The following is a 17,243-nucleotide window of genomic DNA, read 5'->3' as shown; positions in this document are numbered from 1 at the left end:
GATGCAAGTTATATATGTAAATCCAGCCTCAGAGTGGTATAAAATGACCCCTGTATAGCTGCCTCAAAGCCAAAGCAGTATCAGTGGTAAGAGAGCAGCGCCACCCAGTAGTCTGGTGCTAGGGACAGGCAGTCAGTCAGTGTTCAGGTGGTCGTGGTTCTAGGAGCTGAAATTCGAGTGTTTATAATTCTAGATTCTGATCTTCAGCTTTTAAAGCCAAGAAGAACCTAAACATTAGCATCTAGATTGGTGAACGTCTGAACCTCAGCTTCTAGAACCGTGATCTGAAGTTTAGCTATTTATGGTTATGAATAGAATATCTCTATTGTGCACAAATTTGTTTTAAATGGGTGTTTGTAATCACGCTTGAAAGATGGCCTATTTATTAATCGTATTTACTGGGGAGGGGGGGGTATAATTTGTGGCTTGTTGCCCTCCTTATGTGATTTATTTGATCTGTGTTTTTCTGGATTCTAGGTGTATCGTATTTATGGTTATAGGTGATAAAGTCCAGGTCTTCATGATTCATGATGCTTATTGGGGTTCTAGGAGCTGAAGTTCAGTTGTTCACTGTTCTAGAATCTGTAGTTCAGGTATTCATGGTCCTAGGAGCTGAAGTTCTAGAAGCTGAGGTACATGTGGTTATGGTTCTAGAAGCTGAGGTACATGTAGGTATGGTTCTAGAAGCTGAGGTACATCTGACTATGGTTTTAAAAGCTGATGTAAATGTGGCTATGGTCCTAGAAGCTGAGGTACATGTGGTTATGGTCCTAGAAGCTGAGGTACATGTGGTTATGGTCCTAGAAGCTGAGGTACATGTAGGTATGGTTCTAGAAGCTGAGGTACATGTGGTTATGGTCCTAGAAGCTGAGGTACATGTAGCTATGGTTCTAGAAGCTGAGGTACATGTGGTTATGGTCCTAGAAGCTGAGGTACATGTAGGTATGGTTCTAGAAGCTGAGGTACATGTAGGTATGGTTCTGGAAGCTGGAATACACGTTGTTTGGGTTCTAGACACTGAGGTAAATGTGGCCATGGTTCTAGAAGCTGAGGTACATGTGGTTATGGTCCTAGAAGCTGAGGTACATGTAGGTATGGTTCTAGAAGCTGGGGGTACATGTGGTTATGGTTCTAGAAGCTGAGGTACATGTATGTATGGTTCTAGAAGCTGAGGTACATCTGACTATGATTTTAAAAGCTGATGTAAATGTGGCTATGGTTCTAGAAGCTGAGGTACATGTGGTTATGGTCCTAGAAGCTGAGGTACATGTGGTTATGGTTCTAGAAGCTGAGGTACATGTATGTATGGTTCTAGAAGCTGAGGTACATCTGACTATGGTTTTAAAAGCTGATGTAAATGTGGCTATGGTTCTAGAAGCTGAGGTACATGTGGTTATGGTCCTAGAAGCTGAGGTACATGTGGTTATGGTCCTAGAAGCTGAGGTACATGTGGTTATGGTCCTAGAAGCTGAGGTACATGTGGTTATGGTCCTAGAAGCTGAGGTACATGTGGTTATGGTCCTAGAAGCTGAGGTACATGTGGTTATGGTTCTAGAAGCTGAGGTACATGTGGTTATGGTTCTAGAAGCTGAGGTACATGTGGTTATGGTCCTAGAAGCTGAGGTACATGTGGTTATGGTTCTAGAAGCTGAGGTACATGTATGTATGGTTCTAGAAGCTGAGGTACATCTGACTATGGTTTTAAAAGCTGATGTAAATGTGGCTATGGTTCTAAAAGCTGAGGTACATGTGGTTATGGTTCTAGAAGCTGAGGTACATGTGGTTATGGTCCTAGAAGCTGAGGTACATATGGCTATGGTTCTAGAAGCTGAGGTACATGTAGGTATGGTTCTGGAAGCTGGAATACACCGTTGTTTTGGTTCTAGACACTGAGGTAAATGTGGCCATGGTTCTAGAAGCTGAGGTACATGTGGTTATGCTTTTCGGAGATGAAAGTGACTTCATGGTTATTAACACTAAAGATCAGGGGTTTATGGTTCTGATGGTCGTGGTCTTAGGTGTTAGAGTTCAGTTGTTGAAGTCCAGATGTTCATGCGTTTATAGCCCTAGAAGCTAGAAATTGTGTGTTCCTGGTTCTAGACAGTTCAGTTAGTCATGGTTTTAGATGCTGAAGTCTGGGGGGGGGGGGGATTTACAAAGATCGGCATACGGTCTTACATTAGGCCCCGCCCTCTTTCCCCGGCAGGATTTACTAAGAGGCCCACACCTCTCAGTGGTTCTAGACCAGGGTTAGGGAGCCTTTGGCCCTCCAGCTGTTGCAAAACTACAATGGTACATGATGGTAATTGTAGTTGTGCAACAGTTGGAGAGCCGAAGATTCCCCATCTCTGTTCTAGACAATGAAAGTCAAGGGCTTATGGTTCTAGATGCTGAAGTGTACAGTAGGTGTTCATGATTCTGAGGAAAACCTGCAGCCTCTCCAGCTGTTGTACGATCCCCATCATGCCTGGGCAGCTGAAGCCAAAGCATGATGGGGTTTGTAGCAGCTGGAGAGTGGCAGGTTTGACCTCTGTGCTCTTTACTTGGAGGGTTCCATTTTTCTGCACTTTTTAAATCTGTGTATAGTAAGTGAACTGACCATATAGAAGCAAGAATTCACGTTTTCTTTTTTTCCCACTATTAGGGTATGTTCACACTGAGTAAAACAGGTGGAATCCTGCCTGCCTCAGTGTGCCATAGCTTGTCTATGGGAGAGTATGCGCTCCTCCGCTGCCGCTGCCACTCTCCGCTCAAGGAAGTGGCCCTCTCCCATAGACAAGCTATGGCACAATGAGGCAGGCAGGATTCCGCCTGTTTTACTCAGTGTGAACATACCCTTATAGTGGAAAAAAAAGAAAAAGTTAATTCTTTCTTGTAAATGGTCAGTCCACCTACTATACACAGATTAAAAAAGTGCAGAAAAATGGAACCCTCCAAGTCCAGAGCACAGAGGTCAAACCTGCCGCCCTCCAGCTGCTGCGGAATTCCGCCTGTTTTACTTAGTGTGAACATACCCTTATAGTGTGTTCCCACATTCAGGTTTTTAATGCAGTTGTTGCATCGTATATGGCGGCCTCTGCTCTTTTTGCATCCATTCTTGGTTCTAGATTCGGCATTGCTCTTTAGCCAGCTGTTCCTCCGTCACACCATCACTTGGTGTGAACATGGCGACCTAAGGAGGAGCGCGTAGTGTGACCAGATACCCCACATACTCGGGGCAGATAAGGAAGGAGGAGCAGAAGTGTTGATTTTGGACCTTTTATAATAGATGAAGTGCTCGGGACACTCCATTAAACTTCAAGCACTCTGAGCCCTGGGTGCGGGGACTTGTCGCAGTTGCACGGTTGGCAGGAGTTTTTTTGGCCCCGGCCACGTCTTCGAGGCGGGTGGTCAGACATCACTCTTGTCTTAAGCAGCTGTTTTTTCTATTACGCATTAACCTTTTTCCATGCCAGGCCTTTGTATACTCTAAAGCCTCCTTCCCTCCAGCCATTGCAGGTTTTCTCCGGGCAGCTGGCACCTCTGCTTGCTTTTTAACTTTCAGATTTTTTTTTAATTTAGTCTCTTATTTTTTTAAACCCTTACCCCTCCTCAGTGCTCCCAAACTCTAGCAAAGTCTTTCTCTGAAACCCCCCAATCCTCTCCAGATTGGGACCCTTAAGCAACCTTGGTCTTTTGTTCCCTTTTCAATAAAAGGAGAAAAAAAATGAAAGGAGAAGGAGGGGGGGGGGAGAGGTAGAGATATAAAGAAAAACGACCCATGGGGCAATAGTCTCTTGAGCCAGCTTGCTGCATTACAATGAATATGGACTCTATTAAGCCTCGTTCTGCCTGTTAGTGTTTCCATGGGCAACGCAACCCCCATATGGAAAGCATGCAATATATTAGTGGTGCTCATTGTGGGCCCGATCCATGACTGGCAGTTGTAGTCCCTCCTCACACTTGACACTGCCTGTGTTTATCTAATGCATAGAGGGGGGGCTGTTAGTGAACGTATTGTCCTGTGCTATGAGAGGGGCAGAGGGAGGGGGAACCCAAGAAGAGTCCATGAATATTCAAGAAGCGTCCTCAATGGTCGTGAGGAAAAAAAAAGCAGATGGAATTCAGGTTGAGAGGCATCCCCCCCCTTACTATTAAACCAATGATCCCCCCCAAAACCCTCTCCCACCCCTACCCTGTCCAGTTCTCTGGCATCCCAAGAGTGTGGGATCGGCACTTATCCAATTAGCAAGCTTGTCAAGTTGAGTCGATAGTGAGCAAAGGGACATAAATCCAAGAGAATTGGGCAAAAAGGGGAACGTAAAAAACTCTCCGTCCTTCTCCTTCTTCTTCCCCCTCCAGATCTTTTGTATTTTTTTTTCCTCTTTCTTCGGCCTTGAATAAGATTTAGCTAAAATAATTGTAGGGTTTAAGAAGCGAAGTCTCTGAGAAATTCCTCCTGCGCCGAGCGTGCGAGGGGGAGAACGCCAGGGGCGAGATCGAGTGGAAGGCCTGAGACGTTTGGCCTTCTATTAGGAATTTGTTTATTTTTTGGGAAGATTTTTGTCCAAAATGTATGCACTTTTTATCGTCTTTTTGCGATGAGGAACAGTCATGCCTCCTCTGTCTGCTTTGCTGCTTTTCAAGGTGGTCTGTACGTTCTTGATTATTGTGGTGCATATTGGCACACCATTGCGTGTATCCCTTACAGGTCGCCGTCTGGAACGTCTTCTGCCAAGATAGAGTTGGCAGGTCTTAACCGGTACCCATCCGATCGCACCTTATTCGATCCATTATCCACTTCCTTTGGCTTAGACGTTGCTCTTTCCACCTCTCTTAGTATTATCTTACCTCCCCTGGTCCAAGTCATCCTAATAGTAATCTGTCGTGTCCCATCGTCTCCTATTTACCCTACATCTCTCTCGATGAGAGTTTTTATGAGTCTGAAGAGACTTTGTTTGTCAGCACAAGGATGTATTGCATTCCAGAACATGTACTATGTGTCCAATGTCTGGTTTGGCTCCTCCACCCATAGTCGGGATATAATCCTACTGATGGAAAACAGAACTGGACAGATCAGGAAGAATTCTTCTCTTTGGTGGTCAACTATATAAAACTTCCAGGAACTTTTGTTATGATGCAATGTTAGTAAATGAGTATGGAAGACGAAGCTGGATTCTGAGCCTGGTAGTGAAGATTCTTAAAGGGGCTTTTCCATGGGGGTTCTCAGGGGGACTGGACAAAGGTAGAGCGTGACAGAGCATAGCAAAGATAAAAATTAGCCACCAAGCTTAGAAGATCCTGGAACCCCCAACTTGTGGGAGCATGACTAACGTGTAATGGGCCTGTGCCTCTTTGGTATGTTCACCCTTGAATGGTCCAGTGGCCATCTTTATAGACCTGATGTGAAGCTTAGTCAGTCACTCAATAGTTCCCAGTTACGGTGTAAATCAATTTCACTATTTATTTAAGTCACAAGTTTCGAGAACTTTTGGAATAAATAAATAAAAATTGCAACAAGTTTTCCTGTTCTTTGTTCTTCTCCATTTCGGTGACAAAGGAGTTACTAGGAGTTTGGGTGGTGTAGCGTCCGCAATAATATTTCTCTATCACTTGTTTAGGCTGAACTGCCAAGTATAAGAAGGAAAAATCAAGAAAAATGAAATAATAAAAGACGTCTCACAAGACGCAGACTTGTAAGGCCAAGTTTCCACGCAGTCATGAGCGTCCAACCTCCCACTAGCAAACCCCCATACTCCTCCGAGTGCCAGAAATAGCCAGGCTGAGATAAAACAGAGCCCAGAATGATGAGGATCTGGCCTTGGAGTTTGGGGATCTGTGCCAGGACACTCTCTGGTAGGTATGAAATAAGGATGAGGGGGGCTCCAAATCTGACTCTGTGTGCGTCCAGAGACAGAAAGTTTATTTATATGAAGTGATCATCATCTTAGGTGTGGAAAGTACATAGGACTGAAGAAAAATTTTATATGGGCCGACTTTCTCGGCTCCAGGACTGGTATGTTATATCCTCTCCAGGTTCAGCTATACATATTTCTCTCTGTCTGTATTGTGATGGATTCCGGTGTGAAACATCCCATCCTTCAAATCTTATTGAAATTCCCCGTTACGTTTCCCACTTGCAGTACCAACTCCAGCCACAGAAAATGTAGTAGACACCATTGCAATAGCACCCTCATGGGTAATCCAGCTGAGCTCTCTACCCCTTTGCAGTGTACTTTACCCCTTTAACTGCAGTGAGACATGTCACAGAGTAAATATGAAAACTGACAATATACAGGATAGCCAGGAAACTACAAGTCCCAGAAACTTGCTCTGCTGTTTTTTCTGATTGGAAGGTAAGGGGTAATATTCAGTGTTTGGGAACCATGACTGATTTTCTGACCCGGGTTGGTTGACCACTTTGTATATTTTTTCAACAAATATCGACTTCCATGACATGTTGGATGTTATTTCCTGTATTGCACTGCACTGTGGGTCGCTAGTTACTGTAAATGGAAATATCTTTAAATTGCTCCTATTTCAGTAGGAACCACATTGTCCGCTACCGCTATGTCTTCTATTTAGTTGCAGGTGAAATTTTTTCTTTTTTCTTAATTTTGTTGAGAATTGTTTAGTGGGTGATTGGTATAGGTGGTGATGGCTTATTGAGACACCACATATAATCTTGGTATAAACAAATAAGGATATAGGTATAACATTGTGTAAATATGTGAACTACTGATGCTTGGGGGGATAAAACTCACCACTACTTTTCCCCCCTACTACTCTGAGATTCATATTTAGCTTTCAGTATCTCTCAAATTCCCTCAAACCTGGAATGATTTGCCCATCTCATGTGCTTATAATGACACCTCCTTATGCTGCGTTTACACGAAACGATAATTGGCCCGATTGTACGATTAACGATGTCGAAGTAACGTTTTTTTTTTTTCATAACGTTCAGCGTTTAGACGGTACGCTATATCGTACAGAAAATTCGTTTTGCGATCGCTTAAGCCTATCTCACACATTGGTTAAATCGGCGACGGAACGATCTGCGAATTTTTTGCGAACGATCAACGACGATTTGAGAACACGTTCAAAGATCAAAATGAACGATTTCTCGCTCGTCGTTTAATCGTTCGCTGCGTTCACACGTACGATTAACGTTCGAATTCGATCGTTATCGTGCAAATTCGCACGATAATTGTTACGTGTAAACGCAGCATTAGCTCTCCCAATATCCATGGGTGCTTAGTTTTTCTAATATCCATAGGTGCTTACTTTTAGCTCTCCTAACATCCATAAGTGCTTATTCTTTGTTCTCCTAACATTCATGGGTTCTTAGTCTAAAGGCCCTATTCCACGGAACGAATGTCGTTCGTATTCGGCCGATACTAACGATAATCGTCCCGTGGAATAGAGTGCAACGATCAGCCGACATCGTTCATATCGGCTGATCGTTGCAGTCGCTTGTTTTTCAACATGTTGAAAAACAAGCGACTGATACAGCAATGATCTGCTGCCGTCGCTCCGTATCCTATGGGCTGCCCGGACGATCAGCGATCCTCCGAGCAGCCCCCCCCCCGTAGCTCAACGCCGCCCCTCCCGCACTCACCCGCTCGCTGCAACCATGGTGAATAGCGGCGGCAGCGAGCGGGGAATGAGGAGCAAACGAGCGCTGAGAGCGCTCGTTTGCTCCTCTTAACGACCGGTGGAATAGGGGTATTAGCTCTCCTAATATCCATGTCTTAGCCTTAGCTCTCCTAATACCCATGGGTGCTTAGTCTTAGCTCTCCTAATACCCATGGGTGCTTAGTCTTAGCTCATATAATACCCATGGGTGCTTATTCTTAGCTCATCTAATACCCATGGGTGCTTAGTCTTAGCTCTCCTAATATCCATGCCTTAGCTCTCCTAATACCCTTGGGTGCTTAGTCTTAGCTCTCCTAATACCCATGGGTGCTTAGTCTTAGCTCATCTAATACCCATGGGTGCTTATTCTTAGCTCATCTAATACCCATGGGTGCTTAGTCTTAGCTCTCCTAATGTCCATGCCTTAGCTCTCCTAATACCCTTGGGTGCTTAGTCTTAGGTCTCCTAATACTCCTGGGTGCTTAGTCTTAGCTCATCTAATACCCATGGGTGCTTAGTCTTAGCTCTCCTAATACCCATGGGTGCTTAGTCTTAGCTCATCTAATACCCATGGGTGCTTAGTCTTAGCTCTCCTAATACCCATGGGTGCTTTCTTTTAGCTCTGCTAATAACTATGCTTTGTCTTGGCTCCCCTATAATCAACAGATGAAACTTTCATAGAAAGTTAGAGACTTGTGTTACTTTTAAAGTGTTTGATGTTGACATCCAGTAAGGTGGTAGATTCCAGATTGATATTTGTAATTATGAGGGTGACATCCTATGGGCACATCGTCTATATATCCTCACTTTCGGGTTCTTCTTTTTCATGGGGTTGCAGTTTGGAAGTGGTTAACTCCAGCAGGAGAGGAGGACATCTTCCTGGCTGTCCACTCTGGAGTGGTGAAATGTGAGACTCCCCCCCCCCCCCCCCCCCCCCCCTCCGCTCCCCCTGCAGCCCCCACAGCAGAAGGAATTGGAGTTGTGTCTTTTATACAGTTCCAGCCCTTGTTAATTTCACTCCACTAATGACTCCCCCCTGGGGTATGATTTACATGCCTATCTGAGGCCAGAGGAGGAGGAGGAGAAGGCTGGGGAAGAAGGGAGGGGTGTAAAAAGAAGGGGTCTGCGGGTCAGGGGTCATCTAAACCCCCACTCACAGGAAATTGTTATTTTAACCTGGTGGGAAGAGTATTAAGATTTCCAAACAGCTGCTATTGCCTTCATTATGAAGAGGGCACGGCCAGGACTTTATCCCCAGCGAGTAAGTCTAGTGGCCCCTCATCTACCCCCGGAGTGTCCCATCTATGGAGAGGCCAGAGGGGTAGGTACAGGGAACAGCAGACCTCATCTCCCCCCCCCCCCCCCCCCCCACAGGTTGTTTTTAGATATTTTTGGAACTTTTGGGGTTAATATGTTGTAATAATGTTTATTGTGCTTCCTCTCTGTTGATGTCTTTTTTCCCCCAGTAGTGTTTATTTCTCCGTCTTGTAAAACTTTTCCTTGTACTTGTGGATTGTGTTTAGGCTGGAGCTGCTCCCAATCGACAGTAGCGCTGCCATTGTCGCAGTCATGTGACCTGCACCAAACTCGCCGGCAACTTTTTGCACCTTTTTTTCTCTTTGATGTTTTTGTTGCACCATGTGACTTGCTGCCGAGTGATGCTGTAGTACTACAAGTGCCAGCAGAGCCTTCCTGGATTTAATGATTTCTGGCTGCTGTCTGTGCTGTGTGACATTCAGCTTAATGTATGCAATATGTATTGTGTTACTTGTGTTGTTTTTATACATATATGACTCTCGCTTTGTAAAGTCCTTTACACTGCTATAAGTTACACTATGGAGTCTATACTGTAAGAGCGGTCACACTATGGTGTATATGCTGTAGGAGCGGTCACACTGTGGTGTCTATACTGTAAGAGTGGTCACACTATGGTGTATATGCTGTAGGAGCGGTCACACTATGGAATCTATACTGTAAGAGCGGTCACACTATGGGGTATATGCTGTAGGAGCGGTCACACTGTGGTGTCTATACTGTAAGAGTGGTCACACTATGGTGTATATGCTGTAGGAGCGGTCACACTATGGAGTCTATACTGTAAGAGCGGTCACACTATGGGGTATATACTGTAAGAGCGGTCACACTATGGAGTCTGTACTGTAAGAGCGGTCACACTATGGTGTATATGCTGTAGGAGCGGTCACACTATGGTGTATATACTGTAAGAGCGGTCACACTATGGAGTCTATACTGTAAGAGCGGTCACACTATGGAGTCTATACTGTAAGAGCGGTCACACTATGGAGTCTGTACTGTAGGAGCGGTCACACTATGGAGGCTATACTGTAAGAGCGGTCACACTATGGAGTCTGTACTGTAAGAGCGGTCACACTATGGAGTCTGTACTGTAAGAGCGGTCACACTATGGAGTCTATACTGTAGGAGCGGTCACACTATGGTGTATATACTGTAAGAGCGGTCACACTATAGAGTCTGTACTGTAAGAGCGGTCACACTATGGAGTCTATACTGTAAGAGCGGTCACACTATGGTGTGTATATACTGTAAGAGCGGTCACACTATATGGAGTCTGTACTGTAAGAGCGGTCACACTATGGAGTCTATACTGTAAGAGCGGTCACACTATGGTATATATACTGTAAGAGCGGTCACACTATAGAGTCTGTACTGTAGGAGCGGTCACACTATGGAGTCTATACTGTAAGAGCGGTCACACTATGGAGTCTATAGTGCCCCTAGTGGTTCCAGCAGAGCAGCTTATGGTGTCTTCTGGGCACAGTTTTTCGGCCTCCTAATCGCTGTACATCTTTGTGTTAATGGTTGTCAGTAATCTATGATCATATAAGCTAAATTCACCCCCCACCCCCCCCCCCCGGCCTGTATATTAACTGTCTGTCTTGTCCCCATAGGTGTTAGCGGCTGAGGTGGAGGGACGGGGATAGCCGTGAATGTGCCCAGTGTCCTTGGCTGCTGTATATGGAATCAGAATGATACTACGGATCACTGCGGTCACCGCCGTCTGCTGCTGCCTCCTCTCCGCTGTCTTCTGCCAGGACCAGTCTGGTAAGACTTTTACCCCACTCACTAAATTGGCCAAACATGAATACTCGAGGGGGCTATTCCACGGAGCGCGAATTGGCTGAATCGGCCCCATTCGGCCGATTATCTCTTGGTGGAATAGAGAAAACGATCGCTTATTTAGGCCCAAATTTAAAATCATTGGTCACCCACCGCGCATCGCTGCGTGGAAAAGCGGTGCTCGGCGGGCGATCGATGGTTCAAACAGCATACATTACCTAGCAGGGCTTCTCCTCCACTCAGTCTTCATCCCGGTCCCACGCGCAGCAGCAGCTTCGGTGCCGCCTGACTGAGCTGTCAGACCGCTCAGCCAATCACAAGCCGGGACCGCCGCAGCCAGTGATTGGCAGAGTGGTCTGACAGCTCAGTCAGGCCGCTCCGGAGTTGATGCTGCGAGAGGGATCGGGATGAAAACGGAGCGGGAGAAGCCCTGCTAGGTAATGTATGCTGCAAGGGCTCCAAGGACATCGGTAATGATGTCTCTGCAGCCCTCGCCAAACGATCATTGGGCCGTGGAATAGGCCCAGTAAACGAGCACTGATCTAGCAACTGTAAACGGTGGTCGTTTACATTATTGATCGACCCGTGGAATAGGGCCCTTGGAGTCCAGCCTAATCTCATCCTATACCGGCCACAGAGCTCACAATCCGTATGCAGCCTCATGTCGGCTGACTAGAGGATGAGGCAGGGAATGGGTTAACCCATAGCTGGGTGTGTGCCAGCCCATGCCCAGGTGATGGCTGCCACTGTTATTGTTGGATAGGTGTGAATATCTGGCCTGCCGCTGATGCGTTAAGTGTCACGTAGACTCCGGATGGGATGACGGGTGAAGAAAGCTTCATCAATGTAGATGGATGTGGATGCAGAAGCCCACATGTGAACAGGCCCTGAGATCTCCCATGTGTTCGGCCTCTGAATGTTGGTCACAATGTTTCCATTCACATACAGTGAATGGTGAAGAATTATTTTGACACTTACCGCCTGGCGTCTGCTTACTAATCACATGATTGCCGGGCAGCGGTGTGATGTCATGGACACAAGGCAGACATGATGTCATACCACGGAGGTTATAGTCCCCGGGAGGACTGAGGAGATGAGCGGCTTCTCCCTGCCGGCGGCTTCTGCACATGTGGAAGATATTGTGGGTTTAAGAGGATAGGAAATTGAATCCAGCGGACAAAGGGCGCTCAGTGCTGCGTCTACCCGGGGTGCGCCTAGTGACATCATAGGGTCAGAGGGCAGAAAATGGGGGCTTCATAGAGAGTGCAGCTAAATGCCGGCTGCGGCCCCCAGGATTAACTCTGATGGCAGATCCCTGGTTGATTGCGGTCTTACCCCGTACATGGATAAAGTATAAAGAAGTCAATGCTGCATCTATAAGCCGAGGGTTTATGGACTGATTGTGAGGGAATAGAGGGTCTGATGAGGGGCTAGGAGGACCCCCAGGCAGAACAAGCTCCACATCTCCACTGACATAACTGTATTCACAGAATAGATAATATGACTATATAGTAAAATATTACTGGCATAACGTTCCCACATAATACTATCATTCAGCGAACCAACACAAGTGCTCACATAACACTGTCATATAGTGCCCACATAGTACTGGCATATAGTGTTGACATAGGACTGTCATACAGTTACCACAATATATGGCCTTAAAGTACTGATTTTATGAAGGAGGTCCCCTGTTGAGGATCCTCATCACTTGCCTACAGAAGGTAGTGGTTGCCAAGAGCGTCTCTCTTACTTTGGAGAACCTGATTTGTACCGAATGGACAGTGTGTAATACACTGTGTCCCATCCCTAGCCACCCTATAAGCCGGCTCTGGTGTCCCGTCACTAGCCACCCTATAAGCCGACTCTGGTGTCCCATTACTAGCCACCCTATAAGCTGGCTCTGGTGTCCCGTCACTAGCCACCCTATAAACCAGCTCTGGTGTCCTGTCACTAGCCACACTAAAGGCCAGCTCTGGTGTCCTGTCACTAGCCACCCTATAAGCCGGCTCTGGTGTCCCGTCACTAGCCACCCTATAAGCCGGCTCTGGTGTCCCATCACTAGCCACCCTATAAGCCGGCTCTGGTGTCCCGTCACTAGCCACCTTATAAGCTGGCTCTGGTGTCCCGTCACTAGCCACACTATAAACCAGCTCTGGTGTCCTGTCACTAGCCACCCTATAAGTCGGCTCTGGTGTCCCATCACTAGCCACCCTATAAGCCGGCTCTGGTGTCCCGTCACTAGCCACCTTATAAGCTGGCTCTGGTGTCCCGTCACTAGCCACACTATAAACCAGCTCTGGTGTCCTGTCACTAGCCACCCTATAAGTCGGCTCTGGTGTCCCATCACTAGCCACCCTGTAAGCAAGCTCTGGGGTCCCATCACTAGCCACACTATAGGCCGGCTCTGTATATTTACTTATTAGGGGATTTGGTTACTAAAGTCAAAAAACTTTTTAAAAATCAAAAAGAAATGTATAATTGCACAATATTTGGTAATTTTTCTTGATGTCTTTATTTGGTAATAATTTCTTGATGTCTTATTTCAGTCCAAGTCCCGCAGTTCCTGGTGCAGCCTTTGTCTACATTCCAGAAATATGGTGGATCGGTCACTCTTAGTTGCACGGTGGAACCGGCCAGTGCAGCCATCTCTTGGAGACTGAATGGAGAGGAGCTGGGAGACTTCCCAGGGATTTTAGTTTCTGGAGGAACCTTGGTGATCACCGGGCTGAACAATGACACCACAGGGAGATATCAGTGCATCGCTCGCACCTCAGCAGGAGCCATGGCCAGCGTGCCGGCAATTGTCACCCTAGCTAGTAAGTATAGATATTGATCACTGCAACTGCAATTTAAAAGTGTTAAAGGGGTTATCCAGCGCTACAAAAACATGGCCACTTTCCTACAGAGACAAAACAATTCTTGTCTCAAGTTCAGAATTGATTTGTAATTAAACTCCAATCACTTCAATAGAACTGCATTACAAAACCTGCACCCAAACTGGAGACAAGAGTGGTGCTGTCTCTGAAAGAGAGTGGCCATGTTTTTGTAGTGCTGAACAACCCCTTTAACCCCAGTGTGATTAGTCTCACAAAGCTTCGGAATTAGTGAGAAACAACTATAGATATAAACTGGGATAGTAATGGGGTCAGCCCTGGCTCCCTAACTACTTTGTCTTCATGGCTCAGTAGTAATACTGCAACTATGGCACTGTATGGTATAACCAGTGATTTTCTAACTAACCACACAGAGTGACATCTAAGTCAGAGGTAGATAAGCAATCGATACTATATAATAAAGATCAAGGGGTTAGGTTGACCCCATTACTGTTCCCAGTGGATGCAGAGATATCGGGTAATATATACTTCGATATTATTGGCATTGCACATGTTATCAATATTATTCTAGGAGGAACAATGAGCTCTGGATTGAGTTAATATATAAGATGTAAATCCAGAAAACCCTCAAGACCTGGTTTACATAGTTTATATTTTCAGTCTGTTTAATATTCAGTCATATGAAATCATTGCACAGATGCAGGGAACATATTAAGGGAGCGGGGGTCAGGAGCCGGCATGAAGACTGTTTTGACGTCAGAACTTCCTTGGAATGCAGATCAGTCTGTGGTTTTTCGCCTCCGGCAGGGAACGGGTTAGACAAAGGTGATTGAATTTTGACAATTTCATGGATTGCAGCTGTGAGACCCTTCCCCAGAGCTCAGGATCAGTAACAATGCTGTATGCAGGTGAACATACCAAGAACTATATCCCCTTGAGATGGAAGTGTATAGGGGTGGAGGGGGGGTCTGAAGAGCCCCCTGTCATTAATCCCTGAGAGTTTTGGGACTTGGCCCAGGCTAGGAGAGTGGGATAGAGTTTCTGAAAACACATTCCTGAGCAGAATAGGGGTAGTGTTTTTGCTTGAACGTTGATAAATGAGCATGCAGAGGATGGGTGGGGGGGGCATAGTTTTAATGAGAGATATGATTACATAGGAATGGAGGCCTATTTCTGTTAACCCCTCTGCTATCAGGTTACTATAAGTAGGTTATGTATGTTGCTGACATATACTGTATGATTACTTTAAGAATAGACGTGTATAGGGTAGATTCAGATGAAGTTGTCATAGTATTATGGGGATTTGTAAGTTAGAGACCCCACTGACCTTTAGAGGGCAGGGTGCCCAAGTTTGGTACCACCAAAGTTTTCACAACTTATTTGGATCACATTGTAGAAAAGGGCCCCTTGATTTGGTTTTGCCTAAATTGCCCTTACATTAATCTTCATACAGAGAGCCCCTTGTAAGGTAGAATAAATGGTCCATGACCACAACCTTGATGGCTGCTGCTTCTCTTGCATTGTCTACGTCCCCATGGCGGTCCCTCATTATGACTTGCACGCTCTGTTTTTCTTTGCTGTGTGCATGGTAGAAATGCTGCTGCCGAAGAGAGAGAGTCTGAAGGAAACACAAAGAGCCATTCTTCCCAAAACAGGAAGCTAACACACCTATCAGGTTTTTTGGGGGGTCCGTCTCCAGGGCCCTTAATTGAGATGAATTTGCTTAAGGTATAGTCCAATGTAAATAGCAGTCACAATGACTTTCTTCCTGACGTCCTGGGGTAACGTCCCACTCTCCGAGGGGTTCAGCTTCTCTATGGCTAAAATATGTGCATCTTAACTAAGAAAACTTAAACTTTTGCCCGTGAATACTCCTGGAGTTTCATGAGACTGAACAAAAGAACTTTTTGTTTTTGACTAAATTATTGTGAAGAAAGTTAAAGGGGCTCTTGTCTTTCCTTGATGTTGGTCCCTTGTTGACTTCTGGGTATAGGACCAAGTAAGGTCTAAAGGCATATAGTGTAAAGGATAAGCCAGATTAAGGGTTTAAGTTTGCAGCAGTTTTCCACGCTGGTTTATGGTGGAGCAGTTGGGGGGGGGGTCTAATTTGAGAAGTCTATAGACAAACCCCTTGAAATTGTCTGAGTAAATTCTATCTCTATCTAGAAGTTTACAGTTTGGACTGTTAGTCCTGTGGGATGAGTGTGCAATGCTATAAAGACCAGCATGGAGAAGATTTATTTCAGTAAAGCTCATGTTTTATGAGTCTCCCCCTCCCCATGTCTCGCATCGCTGACTTTCTTAGAGAAATTCCTTTCCCCGATCTGGTCACTGATAAATGTGCAGCCTCAAGACAAGAGAATCCAGAGTGAAGTACAAGGAAATACTCTGAGATATGTGAGGGGTACAAGATAGTGACACGCTGACACTTGGGGTACAGGATAGTGACACTTGGGGTACAGGATAGTGACACTTGGGGTACAGGATAGTGACACTTGGTGTACAGGATAGTGGCACTTGGGTACAGGATAGTGACACGTTGACACTTGGGGTAGAGGATAGTGACACGCTGACACTTGGGGTACAGGATAGTGACACTTGGGGTACAGGACAGTGACACACTGACTTCTGGGGTACAGGACAGTGACACACTGACTTCTGGGGTACAGAATAGTGACATGCTGATGCTTGGGGTACAGAATAATGACACCTGGGGTACAGGATAATGACACTAGGGGTACAGGATAATGACACTTGGGGTACAGGATAGCGACACGCTGACACTTGGGATTCAGTATAATGACTCACTGACACTTGGGGTACAGGATGATGGCATGCTGACACAGGGGTACAGGATAATTGCACACTGACTTTTGGGGTACAGGATACTGACACATGGGGTACAGGACAGAGACACACTGACACTTGGGATACAGGATAGTGACGCTGACGCTTGGGGTACTGGATAGTTATACTTGGGGTACAGGATGATGACTGGGGGTACAAGTTGATGACACTGTCACTGGGGGTACGTTAGGGGTACATCTCTGCTGTAGACTTGACCCCTTACTCTTCTATAGCTTTGCATAATATTTATACCTTTGTGGCCGTTGTCACAGAGAAGAATTTGAGCAATGAAGAAATAGCTGAAGATTAACGTCAAAAAATTCTTTGTGGAGTCGGAAATCTTTTTCATTTCCTGTGTTCTGGAGACGCGGATCTTCTTCTGTCTCTTGTAGTTTAATAACTTTCTATCCTGGATATTACAGTGCTGTACTCGGGAACATAACACCATAATCTCCTTCTTATCTACATATTATGGAACCCTGACAATCTCGCCAAAAAGATTTTTAAAAATTTGGTAGAAAAAACTTCTTTCATGTTGTATTTGAGCCCATCCAGTCTACGAATCGCTGTTCTTGCAGAACACCAAGTGTTAACTTTTCCTGGCATCATGCGGCCGGGTCCACCCAGTCTTAAAGGATTAATCCATTTTGTTTTCTTCAGCTTTTGGCGCAGGTGTTAAAAATTCCATTAGCGTTAAACACGATTGGAGGCCGTTACCTCTAGAAGTTTTGGCTACTAGTACATTTGACTTTTCTCGATTCTTGACTCTTCTTCCATCCAGAAATATCTGAAAGCTTAAAAGCCAAGCTTGTTCTGGGAGGGTCGGAAGAGCGGCTGGAGGATAAT

General features: G+C 45.6%; 1 protein-coding gene across 3 annotated transcripts in view; it reads left to right on the top strand.

The window, feature by feature from the left end:
* Positions 1-17,243, top strand: part of BOC (BOC cell adhesion associated, oncogene regulated) — a 50,557-nt gene that overhangs the window by 19,597 nt on the left and 13,717 nt on the right. For 2 of the 3 annotated variants that reach the window (XM_069945474.1, XM_069945472.1), the window contains exons 2-3: positions 10,545-10,698; positions 13,263-13,532. In XM_069945474.1, the coding sequence (XP_069801575.1) occupies positions 10,584-10,698; positions 13,263-13,532 (385 nt within the window). In that variant the 5' untranslated portion in view covers positions 10,545-10,583. Of the gene's footprint in view, positions 1-8,850; positions 8,936-10,544; positions 10,699-13,262; positions 13,533-17,243 lie in introns of those variants that run through there. The other variant, XM_069945473.1, reaches the window with a different exon arrangement.

This window comes from Dendropsophus ebraccatus, chromosome 11 (assembly GCF_027789765.1).
Source record: "Dendropsophus ebraccatus isolate aDenEbr1 chromosome 11, aDenEbr1.pat, whole genome shotgun sequence".
Taxonomy (NCBI): domain Eukaryota; kingdom Metazoa; phylum Chordata; class Amphibia; order Anura; family Hylidae; genus Dendropsophus; species Dendropsophus ebraccatus.
Note: the sequence above shows the minus strand (reverse complement) of the source record. Positions and strands in the feature narration are given on the sequence as shown.